The sequence below is a fragment of the Rhinopithecus bieti genome, unplaced genomic scaffold, assembly GCF_001698545.2.
Source record: "Rhinopithecus bieti isolate Rb0 unplaced genomic scaffold, ASM169854v2 scaffold_71, whole genome shotgun sequence".
NCBI lineage: Eukaryota > Metazoa > Chordata > Mammalia > Primates > Cercopithecidae > Rhinopithecus > Rhinopithecus bieti.
The window spans coordinates 1,541,406-1,560,828 of record NW_016803101.1 but is presented as its reverse complement, the minus strand read 5'-3'; the positions used below and the strand labels follow the sequence as shown (position 1 = coordinate 1,560,828).

Sequence of the window (19,423 nt, the reverse complement as noted above, 5' to 3'; positions counted from 1 at the left end):
AGAATCAACTGTGCATGATATTTTACGATTAATATTAGGAAAGTATTAATAGCGGCAGTACATTCCTAATACCTAATTTTTTTTCTTCTATTTGAGATGTAAGATACCTGTCAGATAGGGATACGCGATTACAAAAAGAAGCAGACAAAAGCAGAGCTGACTATTGCTATATTAAAATGTAAGTGTTACAGTTTGAATTTTCAAGTGAGAGTTCTTGAGTTCAGTGCTTTACATAACATTTTGTCCTAATCTTGCTTGCTGTCAGGGATGTTTCATGGTTGTGCAATTGCTGCAGTCAAGAATGCCAATTTGCATTCCAGGAGTGTCATTTGATTACTTTTATCTGCACAGCTCCAAGACCGGCCCAGACCTCTCGTTTCATCTTGCCATGTCACGAGTCAATGCTGTGTCGTCTTTTCAAAAATCTGCCTGATTTAGACAAGAAAGAAAAGTACTTTCATGTTGCAGCCGCAGTCCCCTGCTAACTTGTCAGCAGCAGGATATGATTCACTTGGGCCCAGAAGAATGGAACAGAGAGGCGGGTTAGGCGGTTCAATAAAGCCCACGGACAGGTAGTGTGTGACATCCCCAGAGAGCCGCAGTTAATGAAGAACAGGTCTGCTTAGTTCTCCACACGCTGACCTGGTGCTGTCCCCACAGTTTTCTCATTTGATCTTTCCCAGCAAATTGATCTTTTCTTGTATTTTTTTGCCTTCCAAGTTAGTCCTTGTGGGACTGAAATTAGCAGAGCAACTTAAGTTGGATAATACAGCTGTTCAGAAAGGAAGAAATTGGACACTGGCTCAAAAGGGGTGGGGTGGGGGGGTAGAGGGAGCTATTCTTTTGTTGTTGTTCCTGGGAATATTTCTTAATATTAAGGGAGTCCAAAATAGATGATGACTTGAAGTTAGTTGTTTCCTTTACTTTTAATTTTAGAGTTAAGGGTTCAGCAAGATTTTAAATATTCCTTAAGTATTTGAAAGATGGCCTTAGTGAATATGAGTTCAGTTTAGTATTGTTCAGATTCACTTGTTGGAGATGATTTGCCAGTCGACAATGTGGCTTTTATGGTTATTGTAAGATGGCATACTTCAAGTATATTATTTATAGTCTTCTAAACAATGTATGATCCCCAAATATCCAATACTAAATTGCAGGTAAGATTAAACAATAAAAAAGTCGTTATACTAGTGTTGTGTATAAATACTATGGTATATTAAAATGTTTTCTATACTATTAGCATCTTTGTTTTATATAAACCCCACAGATTCTTTGTTTTATATAAACCCCACAGATACAGTTCATGAAGTGTTTTTTGTCTGAATTTTTGAGATTCTGCATTTAAATGTAGATTTTTAAAACTGAGACCAGACCACAAGTTTGCATTTCTGTGGGTGTTCATACATGTTGTTGTTTGTTTTTTGACGTTAAAATTAATTTTAGACAGGATGGGTAAATTTATATTGTATGATTTAAACAGATTAAAGTTTCACTATAGAATTTTGTACATAGAGCTTACGTTGGAAGCAGTTAATAGATTCTTAACTTGATAAATATATAAGGAGCAACGCTTTCTGATTTACTCAGCAGATGGTCTCATTTACCATCTATATCCTTACAAGAAACAGAGTGGAAAACATTTCTTATGGAATGGGAGGTAGCCTCCTCAAATCTTCCCTGTTGGATGGGAATTATATAGTATCATTGGTTAGTAAACTCCCCTCTGAAGAGCTAGAGGGAGCCTCATGATTTTATTAGATATACTTAAGCTTTAAAAAACACTCTGGCCATCAGAATGTTGCACAAAAAAAGAGTGGGTAATGAATACTGGCTCAGTGTTTAGATTGGGAGGTGCTATTTTTTTTATTATTATTAAAAAAAAACAGTGACAGAAGCAAAAGAACTTTATACAAGAACAGTCAAGGTATCAGCTAAGCTTTCTAGGCTTTTGCCTTTCAGGTGATTTAAAGATCAGACAAAATGCAACTAGATACTGTATTTTAAATGTTTTGGTTTGACTACTGTTTGTAGTTTTTGTCAACTGAGGGAATTACTCTCGTTTTAGGAGGCCAACCTTCAGAGTTCTATTAAAAGTAACTTCCTACCAAATCACTGAGAAGTGAGTTTAACTTCTTTTGGTTTATGAAGGACAACCCCTTTTCAGTAAATGATGGTTTTAGAGTAGTTCTACGTATAACTGCTGTATTCCAGAGAAAAATTTTCTTTAAAATAAGTGCTTCGTATTATAAGCATAAATGTTAAACTATTTATAAACCTGACTTATTATGGATCAAAAAATAAGTTAAAGACATAGGATTTAAATGATATTACATTCAATAATTGTCATTTAATTTCATTTTTACCACTTTCCATTAACATTTGTGATACGTTTATGTTAAAGAGTCATTGATCGTAATTGCACTTTAATATTTATATACTAGTTTTTAGGAGCATTACTTTAGACAAACATATTTATCATTTAAGTAAATAATATAATCCAGTGAGATAAACTACCCAGATTTCTCCTTCTTAAAATCTTTTGCACAGTAGCTCTCATTATGTTGCTAGCCAATAAAAGTCCTTATTTGTTGCTTATTAGAACCCTCAGTACACTCGAGTTCAGCTGTAATTTAATTTGTCTGTTCAAAGAGCCTCCCTTGTTTTGAAATATGTTCTCAGTATGCTTTTACTATTTGTTGTGAACCCATATTCTAACTCAATGCATAAGAACCTATATTCTAACTCAATATGCCTAAGAATGATATTACAGATATATCATTCTGTTAAGTTTTTGCTATAGTCGTAACTTTTTTTCTTTAAAAATATCCGTACATAACGACGTCAGTTTTGTTCTTTTTGCTCTATTTTCTCTTTGACATTCTAGAGTATTATTTTCTTGGTGATTTAAATTGTTTTGCTATTATAATTTAAAATAAACTTCCTAAAGAATGCAACCTTCCCCTAAGGTATAGTGAGAAGGGCACCAAAAAATAATAGGTTCAATAATTAGGAATTCTAGTTGAGGCCATTTCACAATTGCAATGGCTTGCAATTACAAAAAGTTTGCCTGGTACTTCACAAATTGCTAGTAACTGCTGCGAAGTTTTGCAATGAGTGGAAGGTAACTTTGAGAGTTTTGGTTGTATTTGTAACAAATTATGTTCCATAAAGACTAGAACTTGACTATAAAACTCTAATAAGATGAGTATCAGGAATTCTTCCATAAGGAAGGCAGAATTTGAAACTCCTAAATGACTCAACTGTGTATGTATCTTACCAGTGGGAATAGCATCAAGCCAGCCTTCTAGATACAGTATTTAATAGTTGTCAAAATGTACAGTATTGTCTTGGAACTTGTGGTTCATGAGTTGATAGTCCCTGCTTTTTTGTGTTTATTACAAAGATGTAACAACCTACACAAAACATTTTTCTCTTATAATGACCTTACATTTGCCAAAGTGCCCCATGCTGAAATTCCTTTTCAGTATCTTTTTTTTTTTTTAGTCCAAAGCCAGACGTGTACCCAGACACAAAAGCCTCTGTGTATAGCAAGCTGTTTTAAATATTGTGACTCGACGATGTGCTGTCCTTTCTCTGCTTGAGCCAAGGATCTCTGCTCAGTGTCTGTGGATTACCAAGCTCCTTCTTTATTGTACCTCTTGTCAACTATTCCTATTCATTTAACCTTTCATTAGTGTCTGTGCAGCTTCACTGTCTGGAAAGGCAAGGAAAAACCGAAAGGCCCCACTGTCACAGTTATTAGATTTCTCGGTTACATCCCAGCAACCATAAAGAAGTAAGAGTCGAGACTATTGTCGTGCATGCTGCTGTCCTGGGGTGCGGCTCTTCTGTGCATGTCAAGGACATGTGCCACATGTTGATATGCATCCCAGGGATAAATGCACAACATGGGGGATAGGCCGACGCTGGCAGTAATGAGCTTTGTAGGAGTTATTGCAAAGACCAACAGTTTGTGAAGGAATTTTGCTTAACAGGCCAAGGAGATAGACAAGAGTTGAGGGTTGCCAAGATTTGCCTGTGCGGGGCTTGTCAGTCACATTGTTTTCATCTAAACTTCATTTGAGGGGAAAATTGAATACATTTGACAGCAACGAAAAGTCTTACTTTCTTTTTTTAAATCTTTCACAGGACAAAGGCAATATTTCTGGTGACATAACTGTTTTTATTACTGACTAAATCATATATATGAATGGATCTATTAGCAGTTTATCTTTTCCATACCTAGAGGATAATTAAAAGATATTTCATAGATGTCATATATATGTTTTAAAATCTGTGTAAAATAATGTAGCCTATTAATTTTGCTTTACTGTTTTCCCCTTTGATTTTCCTCTAGCATAGCCTGGTTCTTTAGAAATGCATTTGCTTAGTTGGCTAGATGCAGAGGAGAAAAAGGATGATAATGTGGTCATTTTCAAATCATAAATAAAATAAGTATTTGTAAATTTTATATTGGAAAGTATTTTAACATCTTAGCGATGAAGAGAATTACCTTATTAAGAATTCTGAAAACACTTGGAAATGGTACATTATAATATATTTGTCTCTCTTTACCCAAAAGTTTATCTTTTTTTTTTTCTTTTTTCTTTTAAAATAGGAGAACCTTTGTTACTGAGGGTAAATAAAATATTTTTGTCTCCTGATTTCAACAGATTTTGTCAGTTTTCCAAACTTTTTTGAGGTTCTCCAATATCTTTTCAAATATGTTAATGACTTATTGCCAGATCCCTGTGAAGTTATTTTAATTTTCCTTGACCTCACTTCTTTTAGGCAAGGCTTTTAACAGTTGTACTTTCTCTGTTAAGATTTTTTTTTTTTTTTTTTTGTGAAACGGAATCTTGCTCTGTCGCCCAAACTAGAGTGCAATGGCGTGATTTTGGCTCACTGCAACCTCCATCTCCTGGGTTCAAGCGATTCTCCTGCCTCAGCCTCCCGAGTAACTGGGACAAAGGCACGCGCCACCAGGCCCAGTTAATTTTAGAGACGGGGTTTCACCATGTTGACCAGGCTGGTCTCGAACTCCTGACCTCAGGTGATCCACCCGCCTCGACCTCCCAAAGTGCTGGGATTACACCATGAGCCACTGCACCCAGCCACCTCTGTTAAGCTTTTCTTGGTGTCTTGTGAAAGTATGGGCTAAGTTATCCTTGTTTTAGGGAAGAGAGATGAGCCATTTTTCATAGTCTTTCTCTCAGGTGGGATGCTAAATGCCCAGCTATCCTAGGGCTATGCCCCAGCCTTTTGGCCAGCGGGCGGAAGTACTGTATAGAATATATAGAGATGGGGCAGGGCGCGGTGACTCACACCTGTAATTCCAGCACTTTGGGAGGCTGAGGTGGGTGGATCACAAGGTCAGGAGTTCAAGACCAGCCTGGCCAATATGGTGAAACCCTGTCTCTACTAAAATACAAAATTAGCCGGGTGTGGTGGCAGGCACCTGTAATCCCAGCTACTCAGGAGGCTGAGGCAGGAGAATCACTTGAACCTGGGAGGCGGAGGTTGCAGTGAGTCAAGATCTCGCCCCTGCACTCCAGCCTGAGTGACAGAGCAAGACTCCATCTAAAAACAACAAAAAAAATTTCTCATCGTCATCTAAGGCTGGTAACCTTCCCATAGGAAAAGCATGAGTGTCTTAACGTTCCTTTTTCTAATAGTTCCATTTGCATTTATTATGGTTTGTGTTGGGAGTAGTAGAAGAGAAAAGAGGGACTTGTGAAGATGAAGGCCATAATTTTAACTCTTCCCCCGGCAATGAAAACCCCCGAATTAGAACAAAATAGGTCAGTGCCGTGTAGTAATTAAAGAGACAGGAATACATGGCGGTAGCTACTCTTTGCTGGTATCCTGCACTTACTCTTCATCCAGTCAGTATCTCTATGCAGGTGACTGGCTATTCCTTGGAAGGCAGTTGTGCTGTTGCCTGTTAGAGACTGAGAACAGCGCTGGGACTGGGTATACATAGAGGCCCTGTTCTATTCCACCTACTTTGATAGCCTCTGTTCTGTCATTTGTAAGTCAAGTGAGTTTGGGAATTTCTAAGTGCCTTTCCAATTGGTACATTTCATACTTCATATGATAACACTATATAATCATAGCAGTTTACTTTTATTAGCTTTATTGAGATATAATTCACTCACTTAAAATGTACATTAATATTCCATTTTATGGATATACTACCTCTTATATATCTATTCAATGAAAGCACATTTGGGTTGTTTACACTTTTTGAGTAATGTGGCCCCGAACATTCATGTACAAGTTTTGTGGACATAATATATTCATTTTTCTTGGATGTAAGAGTAGAATTGTTGGGTGGTATGGCCTATCTACTTATAACTTTTTGAGGAACTTCCAAATTGTTTTCCAACGCAACTGCAGCATTTTACTTTCTAACCAATAGTGTATAATTCTTCCAGTCTCTCTACATCCTCCTCAACACTTGTTATTGTCTTTTTGTTTTTTGAGACGGAGTCCCCTCTGTCGCCCAGGCTGGAGTGCAGTGGCGCAGTCTCGGCTCACTGCAAGCTCCACCTCCCGGGTTCATGCCATTTTCTTGCCTGGGAAATGGTGGCAGGCACGTAGCTGGAACTATAGGTGCCCGCCACTATGCCCGGCTAATTTTTTGTATTTTCAGTAGAGATGGGTTTCACTGTGGTTAGCCAGATGGTCTTGATCTCCTGACTCTGATCCTCCACCTTGGCTCCCAAAGTGCTGGTAGTTACACGTGACCATCGCACGCCCCATTGTTATTGCTTTTTATTTATTTATTTATTTATTATTTATTTTTTTTTTTTGAGACGGAGTCTTGCTCGTCTCCGCAGGCTGGAGTGCGTGGCCGGATCTCAGCTCCACTGCAAGCTCCGCCTCCCGGGTTCACGCCATTCTCCTGCCTCAGCCTCCCGAGTAGCTGGGACCACAGGCGCCCGCCACCTCGCCCGGCTAATTTTTTGTATTTTAGTAGAGACGGGGTTTCACCGTGTTAGCCAGGATGGTCTCGATCTCCTGACCTCGTGATCCGCCCGCCTCGGCCTCCCAAAGTGCTGGGATTACAGGCTTGAGCCACCGCGCCCGGCCGTCTTTTTATTTTTATACATCTTAGTGGGTATGAAGTAGTATCTTGTTATTTGAATCATCCTAGTGACTATGAAGTGATATTTCACTGTGGTTTTGATTTGCATTTGCCTGATGGCTAGTGATGTTGAGCAACTTATGCACTTATTGGCCATTTGTGTATCTTTTCTGGAAAACAGACATCTCCACTGGCCATTGAAAAATGGGTTATATGTCTTTTTATTGTGGAGTTCTAAGCACTGTTTATATATTCTGAGTGCAAGCCCTCTGGTAGGTACAAGGTTTGCAAATACTTTCTCCTATTCTGTGAGTTGTCTTTTTATATTTATTTTATTTTATTTTTTTTAAGAGACAGGTCTTTCTAGCTGTCATGCAGGTTGGAGTGCAGTGGTGTGATTATGGCTCACTGCAGCCTTGAACTTCTGGGCTCAAGAAATCCTCCTGCTTCAACCTCCCTAGTAATTGGGACTACAAGTGCAAGCCACGATGCCTGGTTAATTTTTTAATATTATTTTTTTTTGTAGAGATAGGGTATTACCATGTTGCCCAGGCTGGTTTCAAACTCCTGGGCTCAAGAGATCCTCTTTCCTTGACCCCCCAAAATTCAGGGATTATAGGGCATAAGCCACTGTGCCCGGCTGTCTTTTTTTTTTTTTTGAGATAGAGTCTTGCTCTGTCACCCAGCTGGATTGCAGTGGTGTGATCTTAGCTCACTGCAACCTCCGCCTCTTGGGTTTAAGCCATTGTCCTATCTCAGCCTCCCGAGTAGCTGGGATTACAGGCATGTGCCACCATGCCCGGCTAATTTTTGTATTTTTAGTGGAGACAGGGTCTCTCTATGTTGGTGAGGCCGGTCTCTTTAACTCCTGGCCTCAGGTGCTGTGCTGGTCTTGGCCTCCCAAAGTGCTGGGATTACTGGCATGAGCCACTGCGCCCAGCCCCAGCTGTCTTTTGAGTTTTTGGTGGTGCCTTTTCAAGCACAGAAATTTTTGATGAAGTCTAATTTGTCAATTTTTGTTGTTTCTGTCCTTGGTATGCTATCTAAGAAGCTATTGTCTAACCCAAGATCATGAAGATTTACCTGTGTGTTTTTTTGTAAGTGTCTTACAGTTTGAGCTCCTACAGGGTGGATTCATAGATCTTTGATCCATTTGGATTAACTTCTGTAAATAGTATGAGGTAGGGGTACAGCTTTATTCTTTTGAATGTGGATGTCTGTTGTTCCCAGCACTATTTGTTGAAAAGACAGTTTTTCGCCATTGAAGTGTCTGGGCACCCTTGTCAAAAATTAATTGACCGTGATATATAAGGGTTTATTTCTGAAATTTCTTTTTTTTTTTTTTTGAGACGGAGTCTTGCTCTGTCACCCAGGCTGGAGTGCAGTGGCCGGATCTCAGCTCACTGCAACCTCCGCCTCCCGGGTTCTCGCTATTCTCCTGCCTCAGCCTCCCGAGTAGCTGGGACCACAGGCGCCCGCCACCTCGCCCGGCTAATTTTTTGTATTTTTAGTGGAGATGGGGTTTCACCGTGTTAGCCAGGATGGTCTCGATCTCCTGACCTCGTGATCCGCCCGTCTCGGCCTCCCAAAGTGCTGGGATTACAGGCTTGAGCCACCACACCCGGCCTATTTCTGAAATTTCTGTTCTGTTCCATCGATCTTTCTGTCTGTCCTTGTGCCAGTACCACACTGTCTTGACTACTGTAGCTTTGAGCTTTGTATTAAGTGTTGCAATTGAGAAGTGTGAGTTCTATAACTTTGTTCTGTTCTTCTTTTTCAAGATTGTTTTAGCTATTCTTAGTTTCTTAGAAGTTGACTTTTTAAAGAGCAGTTTTGATTGTGGTAGAAAACAAACATAAAATGTACTTTATTAATTTTTTTTTTTTTTTTGAGAGGGAGTCTTCCTCTGTCATCCATGCTGGAGTGCAGTGGCGTGATTTCAGCTCACTGCAACCTCTACCTCCCTGGTTCAAGCAGTTCCCGTGCCTCAGCCTCGCGAGTAGCTGGGATTACAGGCACACGGCACCATGACTGGCTAATTTTTTTGTATTTTTAGTAGAGGTGGGGTTTCAGCATGTTGGCCAGACTGTTCTCCAACTCTTGACCTCAGGCAGTCTGCCCGCCTGGGCCTCCCAAAGTGCTGGGATTACAGGCGTGAGCCACCGTGCCTAGCCCATGTTAACCATTTTTAAGTGTACAGTTTAGTAGTGTTTTCTGTAACTTAATGTACAGCAGATCTCTAGAACATTTTAATTTTGCAAAGCTGAAATTTTTTTACCCTTTGGATGAAAATTCCCGTTTACCTTTTTCCCCCAGGCCTGGGAAACCATTATTCTAGCTTCTATTTCTAAGAGTTTGCCTGCTATATATGCCTCATAGAAGTGGAATCATACAGTACATATTTATCTTTTTGTTCTGGCTTATTTCACTTAGCTAGAAACTTAATGTTCTTAAGATTCATTTATGTTGTAGCATATAACAGAATTGTCTTCATTTTTAAGGCTGAATAATATTTCATCATATGTATATATACCACATTTTCTTTTTCCATTCATCTGTAGATAGGTATTTAGTTTGCTTTCCACCTCTTGGCTGTTGTGAATTATGCTGTTGTAAATATAAGTAAACAAATATCTTTAAAAGATACTGCTTTCAATCTCTGGACATATACGTAGAAGTGGGATAGCTGGATCATACAGTAGTTCGTAATTTTTTGAGGAACCTCCATACTGTTTTCCATAGGGGCAGCATCGTTTACTTTCCTGCCAGCAGTGCACAAGGGTTCCAATTTCTCTCCAACCTCATAACTTATTAGTATTTTCTGTTTTTTTCGATGGTAACCATTCTAACAGGTGTGAGGTGATATCCCAGTGTAATTTTGATTTGCCTTTCCTTGATTCCTGTTGTTAAGCATATTTTCACATGGTTATTGGGCATTTGTATATATCCTCTTTGTGGACATATCTATTCAAGTCCTTTGTTTTTAAATGAGGTTTTTTGTTGTCATTGTTGAGTTTTAGGAGTTGTCTATATGTTCTGGATACCCCTTATCAGAAATATGATTTACAAATATTTTCTCACATTCTATAGTTTATCTCTTCACTCTGCTGATTGTTTCCTTTGCTTTTGCAGCACAGAAGTTTCTAAGTTTGATTCAGTTCCATTTGTCTATTCTTGCTTTTGTTGCCTTTAGCAGTTTACTTTTAAAGCTCGGATATGTCTGATCCTCAGAAGAGTAAAGGCTACATTAAAAAAGTACATTCTATTGTTTAGGTAAAAAACTCTTGGTAGTACTCCAGGGGACAAGAAATATGTCATTCAGTAGCCAAAAGATGATAGCTCCTAGTTGCCTGTGAAACACCCTGGTTTTACTTTGATGTTTCTTAATTATCATTGAGTTTAAAAGCATTCTAGGTGTTCCGTATGATAAGAGACACACTTCATGCCCTGGAGGGTGGAATTAAGTACCCAGAAATAATTGTTTTTGGTTTTATAAATACCTCAAAAGGAAAGGGGGAAGAAAACCATTACTGAGAAAATTTGTCTTCCTAGACATCCCGTCATGACTAGAAAAACACCAACAGAGATAAAACTGAAAATTATTGTATGATCTCCAAACCCAAAATAAGTGGTCCAGTAAAGTTTTAAATAAATAACCGTGTTCAAATCTGGCATGGCATACTTGGAAACATGAGCTTGCTTTACAGTTTACCTGGCAAATTTTGTAATTAAAATACCTCATCGTTGAATGAGAGAAATTTGAGAGCAAATGAAAGGTAACTTAATTTGGAGGCAGCTATATTGCATCATTGTTGAATTAAAAGAAATATTTGTTCCCTTACAGTTCTAATTTTCTCTTTATTCATGCTAATAAAGGCTGATATTTATTTTCATCTAAGTAATTGCTTTTCTGAAATTCTGATGGACCATTCTTCACTGCATTGTCTGTTTCTGGCCTTTTGCCAGTTACTTTAGACAAAAGTTTCATTATTTAGTCAGCATCAGCTATTAATTAGATATCTAACTGTTCGAATTTATACAAGGCGAGCATGCATTTTTTCATCATAAGTGTTCACGTGTTACATAAAGAGTAATTATCTAATTTAAAATGATATGATGTATTTTAAGGATAAATTTTTTTTTTCTAGGGCAAACAATTCTGTTAAAATTCTGTAGAGGATTTAAAATCAGTTTTTTTTATTTTTTTTTTTTTGAGACAGAGTCTCACTCTGTTTCCCAGGCTGACATGCAGTGGCGCCATCTCGGCTCACTGCAACCTCCGCCTGCTGGTTTCAGCTGATTCTCCTGCCTCAGTCTCCCAAGTAGCTGGGATTACAGGCACCTGCCAACCCGCCCGGCTAATTTTTTTTTGTATTTTTAGTAGAAACGGGGTTTCATCACGTTGGACAAGCTGATCTCGAACTCCTGACCTCTGGTGATCTGCCCGTCTCAGCCTCCCAAAGTGCTGGGATTACAGGTGTGAGCCACTGTGCCTGGCCTGAAATCACTTTTAAAAATTGTTATGGTAAAAATTTTATGTTCACCAGATGTGAATTTTGGTTACATATACATTTATCCCAATCGACACACTTTATTCATAAGAAAACATTAATGTTACTTTTCTATTCTTTATGACATATTTTGACATGTGTTTAGACATATGTTTTATATGTATGGACTGACAAAATCATATATGCTATTATTTGGTATCTTATGTGGTTGGAGGACATAAAGAATGTAAGTAACTGAAACAATACATTTGCTTAAAGAAAGGCCACTGAGTTCTCAGCCCTATGGTATCTAATCTCCTTGTAATACACATTTCACCATCTAGGATTAGAGAAGTTCATTCTATCAACACGTATGCTAACAGGTAGGCTTCTGGAAGTACAATGTGATAGTTCAGATCTTTCTCTGATTCAAAATGGTGATTTAAAAGGAATCATACTTAGCTGAATTGGCTTTTGATAGACTAAAACATTAATTTCCCTTAATGTGCATTAACGCTAAAGGATACTAAAAAACAGAGAAATGTTTTTTAAACCCAGAAATTCTACCACGTCTGGAGCCATATTTTTCACCCAATAAATGTTTTTTGTAAGAAATATATTTACATGAAGGGCTGGGTGCAGCGGAAGGCCTGGGTGCAGTGGTGCATGCCTGTAGTCCCAACTATTTGGGAGGCTGAGGCAGGAGAATCATTTTGAGTCTAGACATTCAAGTCCAGCCTGGGCAACATAGTGAGATCCTGTCTCTAAAAAAATAAATAAGAAATATTTTCACATCAAGAATTTATATCTGTGCATTGGTCTTTGAAGCTTCCCTTTTGTCCATAAACAGCAACCAGTCGCTGACATGACATATTTGTGTACAAAGGACAGTGATAATTAGATATGCTGGAATTAGGGTGTGTGTGTGTGTGTGTGAGAGACAGAGAGAGAATGTGTGTGTGTGAATAAACATGCATGAGAAACTGGTAGTTTGCTGCTTCCTTATGCAGGAGGGTAGAAGGCAGAATAGAGGGTAGAGTAGTATAGTTGACTGAAAATTTTTTGGAGGGGAAGGGCAGGGTTTACCATTAATGTACTTTCATTTTGCAATAGATAATACTTGATACATATTTTTGTGGTTTTTTACATATATTTATGGATGGCACGGATGAATGTTGAGTGTCTTACTTACTGTTTTACTAGTGTGACTGTCAAATTGTATTCCTGAAGTACATATATGCTAAGGTAATAAATCTGTTAGCAGCCAGCAAATAAATGTTTCCTTACTATATGTAGAATAACTTGCTACAGATTTGCATGAAACAACATTAGACAATTGTGTACTGATTTGGTAAAAATAAAAAAGATGTGGCCAGGTGCAGTGGCTCATGCTTGTAATCCCAGCACTTTGGGAGGCCGAGGTGGATCATGAGGTCAGGAGATCCAGACCATCCTGGCTAACACGGTGAAACCCCGTCTCTACTGAAAAAGAAAAATACAAAAAATTAGCCGGGCATGGTGGCGGGTGCCTGTACTGCCAACTACTCAAGAGGCTGAGGCAGGAGAATGGCGTGAACCCGGGAGGCGGAGCTTGCAGTGAGCTGAGATCACGCCACTGCACTCCAGCCTGGGCAACATAGTGAGACTCTTGTCTCAAAAAAAAAAAAAGATGCTTTTAAAAATTGTTAGGTTTTGATGTTCAAGCTGTACATTTGGCATAGGCATGGGACTTCTAGTTTCCTTCATTTTCCAAATTAATAACCTTTTTTTTTTTTTTTTTTTTGAGGCAGAGTCTCACTCTCTCGCCGGGGCTGGAGTGCAGTGGCCGGATCTCAGCTCACTGCAAGCTCCGCCTCCCGGGTTTACGCCATTCTCCTGCCTCAGCCTCCCGAGTAGCTGGGACTACAGGCGCCTGCCACTTCGCCCGGCTAGTTATTGTATTTTAGTAGAGACGGGGTTTCACCGTGTTAGCCAGGATGGTCTCGATCTCCTGACCTCGTGATCCGCCCGTCTCGGCCTCCCAAAGTGCTGGGATTACAGGCTTGAGCCACCGCGCCCGGCCCAAAGTATAACCTTTTTTTATTTTAGAATACAATAATTTAACAAGCATTTGAATTTCTATGATGTATGTGATACTCTATTAGGTGCCATAGGTATTACAGATGAAGTAGAAGCTGTCACCCTCATATTAAAGATCACAAAATTCACTGGTAAAGGGAAACTCATTATCTTTAAAGAACTAACCATGATCCTTGGTCTGCCTCTGGTCTTCATATGCCTTAGGAGCCTAATTTTGTTAACATACCATTGAAAAACATCACCTTTTCGTAGATAGATTCACTTTGTTCACCAACTGAGAGATAGAGATCACACACACATGCACCATGTGAACATGTATATGTCTGTATACCATATGAGGTGGCATACTCATGTACTCATATTGAAATGATTAGTACATCCTCTCCTTGGCAGGCAAATTTAAATGGGGAGTCAGATTATAATCCAAATGTTGTTCATCTCTTTATGAGGTTGGAATTTCAGCAGAGAATGTTAAGGGTGGGATGGGGGCCTGAGGGCCTCCTCCTCCTATAAAGAAATTCTTTCCAGTGGCCTGTGTTGTTCACGGTGCACACTTTGGACTCCTTTCCTGGGCTGTGCTTGTAAGAGTATTGATGGTGTTTACCCCCTTGCTTTTTTTCTCCTACCATTGCCCTTGTTATAGACAAATTTCTTTTTCTTTAGATATGTTAATATTCTCAAGCAGATATTAGGCAACTGTCCTGGGAGCTAGTTGTTAAGGTGACTTTGCATCTGTTTGGTTTTTTATGGATCTAATGCAGATGGCAGTCTCATTTCACTCATTTCAAATTTTCTTGGGGGATACCTCATGCTACCACCTTATGCATGACATGTTTTATATATGGATAAGTGGAAGTGGTGGAAAAAAGGATATATATTATGAGAAAAAAAGACTGAGAAACTAGTTATTAAATACCTGGTAGAGAAAGTTTCTTTTGTTAAATACCTTATAGAGAAATACCTTGATCTGAGATTGACTTTATATACAGGTGGAATAAACTGCTCTAGAAATCAAGAGGGAGTATGTGTATTTAATCTCTGTATCTGTTTTCTGTGTCTCTTTTCCATCCTAAAATAAGGGTTAAGATTAGGTTTTAAAGATTCTTTTTTTTTTTTTTTTGAAACGTTGTCTCGCTGTGTCGCCCAGGCTGGAGTGCAGTGATGTGATCTCGGCTCACTGCAAGCTCCACCGCCTGGGTTCACGCCATTCTCCTGCCTCAGCCTCCCAAGTAGCTGGGACTACAGGCGTCCGGCAATGTGGTCTCAATCTCCTGACCTCGTGATCCGCCTGCCTTGGCCTCCCAAAGTGCTGGGATTACAGGCATGAGCCACCACGCCCAGTCTGGTTATAAAGATTCTTAGTAATTCTTTGCATTGTGTGATGCTCAGCATCTGTTTGTGGTATTATTATATGGACCAGAAAATTAAAGCTGGCTGTACCTTTAACTTCACATTGGTTAATTCTAGCAGCTTCCCAATTAGTGTCATTTTCTTACCTTTCAATCTTTCCTTCCTTTTAAAACACTTTAACATCAAGAATAATTTGTTATGGGAAGAGAAAGTAGAAAGGAAAGACACTGAACAAACATCCATTTGATATTAGGCAGCAGGACAGAAGTTGGTGGTCTGGGAAGCAGCCTGCCGTCCTGGTTTCCTTAGGCTCCAGTCTGACTTTTATCCTTATATCCTTAAGTTCAGGCGACATGTGAGCAGTCCTAGTACAAGCATGTAATGTGAGAATTTTATTATTTAAACCCACAGAGCTTAATAAACTCCAAAGTTTAATTTTAATTTTAGTTTTTTTTTTTTTTTTTGAGACAGAGTCTCCCTCTGTTGCTCAGGCTGGAGTGCAGTGGCTCAATCTTGGCTTACTGCAACCTCCGCCTCCCAGATTCAAGCAATTCTTCTGCCTCAGCCTCCCGGATAGCTGAGATTACAGACATGCACTACCATATCCAGCTAATTTTTGTAGTTTTAGTACAGACGGGGTTTCACCATGTTGGCCAGGCTGGTCTTGAACTCCTGACCTCAAGAGATTGACCCATCTCAGCCTCCTAAAGTGGTGGGATTACCGGCGCGAACCACAGCGCCCAGCTGCAAATTTTAAATTTGAAGATGTGTCTGAAATGAAAATAAAGTGAGGGGAGGTGTTGGAGAGAATGGAGAAATTGCACAGGAAATATAGAACTTGGATTAAAATGTAATATCGTATCTTCTAAGTGGCCTAGTGCTTCTACCCTTGCCTCTCTCCTCCCACTACTCCTGGAAGACTTTCCACAGGTGGATCACTTCTTATCTCACAATCTTCCAGTGACTTCTTATCACACCTGCAGTGAAATCCCAACTCCTTACCATCACTGAAAGGGATATGTAATGTTTGCGACCTAGCCCGACTCTGACGCTGTTTCCTGCCATTGCTCCCTCTACTCCGCCTTGCTGATTTTCCACAGGCCATAGAACTTTGCTAAGCTGGTACCTACCTCAGCCCTTTGCATGGGGTTTTTCTCTGCCTGTAAGGTTCTTTTTTCACACTTTTGCAGGGCTTCCTCCCTCATTTCACTAGTCTCCTCTGCAATGTCAGTCCTTCAAAGAGACCTTCCTGTCAACCTTCCCTCCTGTGTCCCTATCAGTGTATGTTTCTTTGGTCTCTTACCCTGATTTTTTTCTTTATAGCACTTACTGCCACTTGGAAGTATATTTAATTTTTTTGTTTATGTGTAGTTTATCTTCCCACCACCATGAAGCCCCATAAGAACAGGGTCCTTTGTCTTACTAATTTCTACATTTCCGTTACCTGTAGCAACACTCAACAAATATTTATTGAATGAATGAATGGATGAATATCTCACATATGATTGTCCTTGTGAACATGAACTGATTCTTTATCAATAGTTATCAAGTCTTAGTTATTATAACCATTGAGAGTTATTTATGGCATCTGCTGCTGGACTATTCTCAGCTGCTTTTGCTTAGCTCAGTTGGAACAGTGGTTTTCCAGGATAGATGTAAACACTCCAAGGGGTATGCAGAAATCATCCTTTACGATGTGGGGGAAAATATATTAGAAATTTGATTTATCTTGTTCACCTATTTTTGTGTTTTATAGAGTGCATTATATATATATAAGGGAAACATTGTGCTGTAAAAAAAATTGAGACTGGATAGAGCATGATCTGGACAGGATGGTTAACTTTGTTTAAAGCAAAATATATCTCTAGTCAGGCTATTTTACAGAGTTTGTGCTTTTGCATAATAAGGCAGTGTAACTGCTGGTGAGAGTGTAAAATCTGTTCCCACTATTCAAAAGATCACACATCTCATGTTGAGTTGAAAGTGAAATATTATATATGATATTCAGCATGAATGTGTATATCTGTATATTTTCTTTAATATTCATTCTCTGGTGGAATTTACAAGTCTCTTCAGTTCAAAGTATACCTGTGTTGGGGTCCTTCGTACCTGTGCTATGTGAGCTCTTTCAGTGACTGAAAAATTATTACTTGATTGGTCTGTTTTGGCGTGATCTGGGCTTTTGATTAATCTTTGAATAACTTTTCCTTCATTTTAATAGTTCAGGCTTGTTAATGATGCTTACCTGGGTTCTTTGGGTTTCTGTGACTTAAGTTTTTGAAAACAATTTTATTGAGATATAATTTGCATACCATAGAATTCACTGCTATGACAAGTTTTACAGTACTGTTTTATAATTATATGTGATTTTCAAGACACAGGAAAATAAGGAAATGGTATGCTTAGAATTTGGAAGAAAGTTAGGTTTTCATTTTATTTTTATTTTTTTGAGACAGGGTCTCACTCTGTCACCTAGGCTAGAGTGTAGTGGCATGATCATGGCTCACTGTAGCCTTGACCTCCTGGGCTCCAGCAATCCTGCTGCCTCAGCCTCCTGAGTAGCTGGGACTACAGGCATGAACCATCATGCCTGGCTAACTTTTTTTTTTTTTTTTGTAGAGACAGGGTCTCACTATGCTGCCCAGGTTGGTTTCACACTCCTGGTCTCAAGCAATCCTCCTCCCTCGGCCTCCCAAAGTGCTGGGATTATGGGCATGAGGCCACTGCACCCAACCACTGTACTGAGTTTAAATACTTTTTAAGTGAAATGAAATTTTATAACATTTGAGGAACTTATTTTATTAAAGTGTTTGACAGGATTAATAAATTTGAATGAAACATTGAAATAATTACTCTCCTAATGAATACACTAAGGGAATTTGAAAACCACTAATAAACAGTTACAAATAAGTATTATTATTTGTAAAATAGTCACCCTAGAAGATGATGCAGTGATGGTGTCATAGCTTAAAATGCTTTTGGAGCTCTTCATTTGACATTGATTTCAGACAGCCTGTGTCTAGTTCTTCTAAGCATCTTTGGTGCTAGCAAATCTTCTATATCATAAGCTTTGATTTTTCTGAATCTTCAAAAGTCTTTTGGTGTTAAGCCTAATGAACTTACTTGGTGGGTGATAAAACAAGATAATTCTATTTTTGATTTATTTTTTATTTTTTAGAAACAGAGTCTCCCTCTGTCACCCTGACTGCAGTGCAGTGATGCAATACTAACTCACTGCAGCCTTGAACTCTTGGACTCAAGCGATCTCCCTATCTCAGCTTCCTGAGGTATTGTTCAGGCTAGCATTGCAACTCCTGGACTCAAGTGATCCTTCCACCTTCACCTTCCACAGTGGTGGAATTACAAGCATGGGCCACCACTCCCAGCCTATTTTTGACTGTAAAAAAAGACAAAACTGATTTTTCAGTATAGTTTACAAGTTGGCACTAGAAGTATTTACAGATGATGAGTTCTAGAAATATTTTGAACAACATTGTTGGAACATTGGACCATTGTTGGAACATCTTCCAACATTGTTGGAAGAAGTACAGTGTCTTAAGGTGATAATTTTGACATTGATTCTTTCCCCCCACTAGTTATGGGTCTTCTTTAAATCTATAAAAAGCCATTTCACTGTATAAGAATTGGTATCGTATTTTGTGCATTTATAGATTCATGCATACCATACATGCATGCTTATAAATATCTTTCCACTGACCAAAGTGTATTATTATTTTGTAGCCCTTTGTAGCCAGCTCTATGTGGTAAGTACCTGATAAATTCTACTACAGAGTGAATTTTTTCTCTTCTAAGTAAAATTTTGGAGCCTGAGAAGGCTTCTAAAGGCAAAGGATATCAAGAAAAGTTTTAACTAAGATGTGAGACTGCATGAGTGCTTCATGATACAAAATGGTTTTATATATCGCTCTTAGGTTAGAAATTAGAGAGGCTGACACATAACCTACCGAGGCTGACACATTACCTACCTTGTCTGTTTTTTTAGTTGAGCAAATCTGTGTGTGGAGGGCATAAACAAATACTAGTGACATTAGACATCAGAAAGCTAGTGAAGTACGAATCTGTGCATATAACACTATTTGTAGGACAGTCTTATTCATACTGGTCTTTGACAAAAGTCAAAGGAAAAAGTAGTTGCCAAAGAGGAACGTGATTTTATTTTTTTGTACTTTAAGGTTTGTTTTTGAATTCCAGCAAGTTGTGGTTTGAGGTAATACTAATCGGTTTCTTTATGTTGACTTCTTGGTTATCAATTAAGAAAAGCATTAGTTAGCACTTTATTTTTTTGTACTTTAAGGTTTGTTTTTGGATTCCAGCAAGTTATGGTTTGAGGTAATACTAATTGGTTTCTTTATGTTGACTTCTTGGTTATCAATTAAGAAAAGCATTAGTTAGC

The 19,423-nt window shown here is 38.8% G+C and overlaps 1 protein-coding gene across 1 annotated transcript in view; it reads left to right on the top strand.

Moving 5' to 3' along the window:
- The first annotated feature begins 826 nt into the window (after window positions 1–826).
- The window catches only part of LOC108541016 (zinc finger protein basonuclin-2-like), a 447,341-nt gene continuing 428,744 nt past the window's right edge, over window positions 827–19,423 (top strand). Inside the window, 1 exon segment of the mRNA XM_017890445.1 lies at window positions 827–1,157. Coding sequence (XP_017745934.1) covers window positions 1,122–1,157 — 36 coding nt within the window. The 5' untranslated portion in view covers window positions 827–1,121.